Source organism: Amaranthus tricolor, chromosome 5 (assembly GCF_026212465.1).
Source record: "Amaranthus tricolor cultivar Red isolate AtriRed21 chromosome 5, ASM2621246v1, whole genome shotgun sequence".
NCBI lineage: Eukaryota > Viridiplantae > Streptophyta > Magnoliopsida > Caryophyllales > Amaranthaceae > Amaranthus > Amaranthus tricolor.
The window spans coordinates 17645671-17652245 of NC_080051.1; the positions used below are offsets into that span (position 1 = coordinate 17645671).

The 6575-nt window shown below is 27.9% G+C and overlaps 1 protein-coding gene across 1 annotated transcript; it reads left to right on the forward strand.

Annotated features, from left to right (window-relative positions):
• Positions 1 to 4194: 4194 nt before the first annotated feature.
• LOC130813503 (WUSCHEL-related homeobox 2) lies at positions 4195 to 6021 on the forward strand. Its single transcript, XM_057679342.1, has 2 exons — positions 4195 to 4684; positions 5449 to 6021. The coding sequence occupies exons 1-2, from the start codon at positions 4195 to 4197 to the stop codon at positions 5898 to 5900; spliced, it is 942 nt and encodes a 313-aa protein (XP_057535325.1). The 3' UTR covers positions 5901 to 6021.
• Positions 6022 to 6575: the final 554 nt, after the last annotated feature.

Consider the following 6575-nt stretch of genomic DNA (forward strand, 5'->3'; position numbering starts at 1 on the left):
TTAAAAATGTTGTAAGTAGGCATTAAGCGTAATATAGGTTGGCATTAAGTATATTGTAATATTACATTTATGATTATTCTTGTTAATATTTGTTTATGTCATTTAATGCAATTTTTTATGATTATTTTGTATACACAGGGTTGACAAAGACATCTATACTAATTGCAAACCACATCTCTTCTTGTGTAATGGTAAAGAAGAAATCACGCTTACATCTGCACAGATTGTTTCTGTGAATCAAATAGGCTTCAATGGTTGTTAATGGTTCAAAGAAAATCAGAGCGAAAAAATAAATTTTAAAGAAGAAGTAATGTGTAGGGGATTGAATAAAAAATTTTAATTGTGTATATTATTAAGAAAAATTATCATTATTAAATTATGTGAAATCGTTTATTATTACTCTTCTTCTTCTTCTTCTTCTTCTTCTTCTTCTTCTTATTATTATTATTATTATTATTATTATTATTATTATTATTATTTGTATATGTTATGACAAAGATTTTGCGTATTTTAAATCCTTTTACATTTTAAGGATTTTGTGTTTTAATGCCTACTTATATCATCCTTAATGCTTATTTATAGTATTCTTAATGCCTAATTGATCAGACTTAATGTCAACTTACATCAGACTTAATGCCAACTTACAACATCAGACTTAATACACACGTATATTAGATTTTATTCCAACTTACAGCATACTTAATGCCTACTTACAGTAGACTTAATGCCAACTTACAGTACACTTAATACCTATTTATATCATCTTAATGTAAATTTATATTATACTTACGTTTCATACTTAATACCTACTTATATCATATCTAATACCAACTTACAACACACTTTATTGTCTGCTTACATCAAACTTAATGCTAAATTACATCAGATTTAATGCCAACTTACAACACACTTAATACCTACTTACATCAGATTTAATGCTAATTTACATCATACTTAATGCCAATTTACATCATATTTAATGCCAATTTACATCAGACTTAATGCCAATTTACATCATGCTTAATGCCAAATTACATCATACTTAATGCCAATTTATATCAGACTTAATGCCAATTTACGTCAGGCTTAATGCCTAATTACATCATACTTAATGTCAATTTATATAAGACTTATTGCCTACTTACATCAAAATTAATGTCAACTTACATCATTCTTATACCAACTTACAACACATTTAATACCTACTTATACCAGACTTAATACCAACTTACAGTACACTTAATACATATACTTAATACATGCCAACTTGCATTAGACTTACTGCCTACTTACATAAAATGTAATGCCAACTTACATCATACTTAATGCCAACTTACAACACACTTAATACCTACTTACATCAGACTTAATGTCAACTTACAGTACATGTAATACATATTTTATTCTCATCATCATGTTCAACGTCATTGTGTTCTTCTTCCTTCTCACAACAACAACAGGGGGTTTTATTTCAATTAATTTTTATAAAAAATAATTTAAAAAAAAAACAATAATTGGGGTTTAAATTTAAAAAAAAAATCAAAAACCAAATATTAGTCTTTCTTCTTCCTTCTCAAAAATATAGCAAAATTTAGAGACGATTGTGCTAAATATCAAATTCTTCCATGAAAGCATCCATGGTGTTTCTACTGATAATATAAAAAAAGATGTTAATGATGTTTATTGATAATATGAAACTTTTTTTTAAAAGGTTAATGCAATAATTATATGGGTGGTTTTCAAGAGGAGAGATTAATGATGTTCGTTGGAATATGGAAAGTGTCTTGATAAAGGAGCTCTGCTGGCTGCTGAGTTATAATGTTGTTTAAGTTTTTTTTTGTTTTTTTTTTATATATATTATTAATGAAATGAACATTAAAGGCTTGCGCTTGAGAACTGTCTCTTAAAGAGACGGTCTCTCAAGATACCAACTAAAAATAATAATAAGATAAAAATGTTATTTCAATCTCGTCTCAGTTGGCCGCGCTATTAGCAAGGACTTTCTCATAATCAAGTCTTATAATCTGAGATGACGGTTTATAGTTGATTTTTTTGTAATCTAAGATGACGGTTTGTAGTTGATTTTTTTTGTAAAAAATGTCAACTAACGTGGCCGGTAGAGAGGGAAATAAATTTGAGGCTTTTGTAGATGTAGTTATCTTTTTAAGGGCTTCGTCGTACTTATTAGGTTTTATAGTCTTCAATTGCACTTAACGACATGTAGTAACTCACTTATTTTAAGCTATTTTTTTCAGTTTATGCCTCTTTTTTTTCATAGTTACCTTTCCTCCTAATAATATTCTCTCAAACTTGATAAAACTCACTCACTTCATCTCGGTAAAGTTAAAAAGTTTTTAAATTCAAACGAACTAACCCAAATATACTACTCCTAAAGTTTTCATTTATTTTTAAAAGTTGATATTTTGAAAGTATATATTCAGAGTTAAGACAAATTCATACAAAGTTAATATTTTTTCAAGCTATTTATTTGTTTTACGAATTTCAATATAAACTTAAAAGTTAAATATTTTAAAGTTTGAATTTTCAAAAAATCTAAAAAGTTGATATTTAAAAAATATTTGTTGAGACGAATCCATCAAGATTTCATGTTAATATGCTTTTTCATATAGAAATTACAGTTAAAATTTGACACTAAAATTCATATATTCTATTTGAGAAGAATATATGAAAATAATGAGAATCTTGAGAGTATATTAATAGAAGAGCTTTTCCTCAAACTTGCTTATTTTCTCAATTAGTGCTGTTAGTTAAAATTTTGTGATGAAGTATGGGGATTAGGGGATAATTGTCTTGAGCCAAAAAAAATGTATTTCATCTTACTCCATATAACTTTGTCACACTTTTTATTTTAGTCATTTTCTTTTACTTTGTCACACATTATCTTTCACATAGTTTAATGACCTTTGATTTTGAATCAGATTTTCGAATAAAATCGAACCATGTATCCACATTAATTTTATATAATTTTATATTTATTTGATATCGAGTCAATTCAAATTAAGTTATAAAATCAGAAAAATATCAAGTCATCAGATAGATTTTGAACATCAAATTGCACCTAGCCATAATCTTACCTAAGGTTTTTGTTGCAATTTCAAAGGGAGTGAGAAAGTATTCTCTATACTAATTATTATTTTTATCATAAACTCTTTTACTTATGCTTAATTACATTGATTAGCTTAAAAACTTGATTGGCCATTTCAATTTGCAAAACTATTTATGGCAATGCGGAGACTTGTAATTGATTGCTTAGCTTTAAAGGAGTAATTAAATAGAAAGTTTACTATGATTAATTGTACAAAAAACCATAAAATTAATGTGGAGTAAAATATAATGACACATATATTAAATTTTTAGCATGAAAATCTCAAAATTAATTTCGAACCAATAAGCAATGGCATCCACTAAACTTCAAATTAGTACACTCCCAATTCCCACCTCAATTTTCATCAATACGTGAAGAGTTCGACAATCAAATCATTTTGTTGGACTTCAAGACTTCTTCATTTACTAACATGTCATTTACTCAATTGTCTCTTCTTCTTTTTTTAGTAATTTTAATTTTAATTTGATAGTTAATTTTTTGTCACTTAAAATTTTTCCTAGAATTTTAACGTAATAGTTAATTCACTTGGAGTATTTTACGAGTAGGGTCTACTTTATTTTTGAATATTTGAAAATTTGAATATATATATGATCAAATAAAAAGGATTTTAAAATGATAAGGATAAGAAGGATTTTTTATTAGTCACCGTAAGGAAATGAGTTGGATTTTTTTTCATCCCGCTAACATAAGGATGTTCTTAATTAAGTTATAACATAAAAATATTTGTCAAAACAAAGTAAACATAAATATAATTGGGGCATTATCTCCAATTTCCCATACAAGCAAGCATTGAAGCTAAGTATGCATGGAGGCTAGACCATAGACCCTACATCATATAGGACCTATACATCTTTATTACATTTTTACCCTTTTTTTTCTTTGTTCTTTTCTTTTCCCTTTCTTGATCTCCTCTCCTTCTTCTGTCATTCCCAAAGCAACTCCCATGCAATATCTCTACTTATTTTCGTCTTTTGCTTTTCCCTTTCAATTCACCCCTTATTTATATATCCATACACCACACCCCATTACACTCTAATTCATTCCATTCTAAAACCCAAACTATAAAAATGGATGATCATTTAAATCATCATAATGATGATGATCATGATGATCGTGAAGATCATGTGGAGGATAAATCATCATCATCATCAGGAGTAGGAGGGTCAAGATGGAACCCAACAAAAGAACAAATAGAGATGTTAGAAAAGATGTACAGTAATGAAGGTGTAAGAACACCCAGTGCAGAACAGATACAGCAGATAACTGCTCGATTAAGAGTGTACGGTCATATAGAAGGAAAGAATGTATTCTATTGGTTTCAAAATCATAAAGCAAGACAACGTCAAAAGCAAAGACATGAACGTTTACTTGCTGCTGTTGCTATCACTAATTCTTCTCCTAATCATCACTTTTCTAATAATACCTTTCTTACCCCTACATCTCATCATCATTATTTTCCTAATAATATTAATATTAATATTAATAGACCACCCATTTTTCCTACTTCTCATCTTCCTGCTGCTTATAATAATCATCATTATCTTCCTAATCCAAATGGTAAGCATTTTTCATTCTTTTCAATCATGCCTGATCATTTTGATTCTTATAAATGTCTAATGCAAAGTAGGAGGAATTTTTGACAGAATATAATATAATTAAGCAAATTTATTTACATAATTATTTTATATTCTATTAATTTTAAGCCCTTCATTGTAAGCGACTAATGGATGTCGAGGGAGGTATAATTTCATAGAATTCTCATTTTTTGTACATTCATCATAATTAAGGAGGTTTTATTACAATCAGCAGTCATTAATTTTTCCTTGGATTTTTGTACCTTCATCAAAATTCAGGTTGAGCACTTTTAGATGAATTATGAACTTAAACAAAATTGACGAGGATGAATTCAGAAAGTTTTAGTATGTAGTAGTAAATACTAAATAATTAGGCAAACAATTTGTTTATTATAGAACAATGAAAAATCATTTTTAAAATTTAACATTAAAATTCATAAATTCTATTTGAGAAAAACATAAGAAAATGAAGTGAGTAGTTAATAATTTTCTCTAATTTGGATGAAAAATATTAAATTGTCAAATATATATACGTCCAATTTTTGCTAAGAGTATTATTTGGCCTTAATTGAAAGTCTCATCACTTATTTGTAAATAAGAGAAAAAAATAGTGAGAAAAAGTAATATAGAATAGAAATAAAGTAAAATAAGCGGGATAAATTATAATAGAAAATAATTCAAATTGTAAAGAAGTAGGAAATAGGAATATAATACAAACTTTGTTAATTTTGGAATTGTGATTGACAGTTATATGCAACCCATATTACCACCAATTACCACAAGCGAATCTTGGGCGTTATAATCCTCTACAGCATCACAAGACTGCACCTGCAATTTCTCATTACCATGATGATCAAGCCATCAAGCAGAAACCAATTAGCAAACCAATGAATCACCAGGTCACACCACGTGGCGGTGATAGAAGAGGGGTCCCACCTAGCTCAACTCTAAGTGGATATTGTACGGCCATGATGAATTCAAGATCAATGGAGCAGCATGAACATAGCATGGAGATTAAAACACTGGATCTTTTCCCAATACACCCAACTGGAATGTTGGAGCACAAACATGATGGATATAACAACTCATCTGGGAATTCTTCTGCTAATACGAGCTCATCTTCTGATACAATTATAATTAAAGATAATGATAAAGGTCATCAGTTTTATGATTTCTTTTCTAGTAGTGAGAGTGTTTAATTACTCAATTATATCTATTTAACAACTTAATCTAACTTTAATTTTGGGATTATTATGCATGTGCATGGCATTGGTATACTTGATTAAAAGGCTAATTTCTTTTGTTAATGAAAATGGTTTGTGTGCGAGGGGTTTAGTGTGTAGCTTAATGTAATGATGAGTTTCCTCTTAAACCTATCAATTAAGCAATGATTTATGCTGATCGTAAATTTTTCATTTATATTTAATAGTTATTTTGGTTACAAACTTAATTATTGGCTTTAATTAATACTTTCTCTGTTCCGAATTATTCGCAACATTTGCACTATTTATTCATCATTCTTAGTTTGTGATTAGTGTTTAATCTATAAGTTAAAATATAGTCAAGTAGAATCTAGTTTGATTCGTATAAATATAAAGATTATTAATATTTAATTTTTATAATTTTTTTTATTATTTGAGATATTGAGGATTGAAATAGTGAATTGAATTGTGTGAAAAAGAAAACATTACAAGTAAATTGGAACAGAGGTAGTAAGTAATACTTCATTTGTTCTGAAAAACTTTTTAAATTACGGTTATTGACACTACTTATCGTTTAAACTTATTATATACTTCCTCTGGATCTTATTAGTTGCTACAGTAGCAACTACTGTTTATTAACTAATCTTATTTGGTATATATTTATCCATATAT

Bases quoted from the DNA above. Each gene is read 5' to 3' on its own strand.
- LOC130813503 (XM_057679342.1), top strand. From the start codon at position 4,195: ATGGATGATCATTTAAATCATCATAATGATGATGATCATGATGATCGT. The intron at 4,685-5,448 runs GTAAGCATTTTT...TGTGATTGACAG, and splicing joins TTATCTTCCTAATCCAAATG to TTATATGCAACCCATATTAC.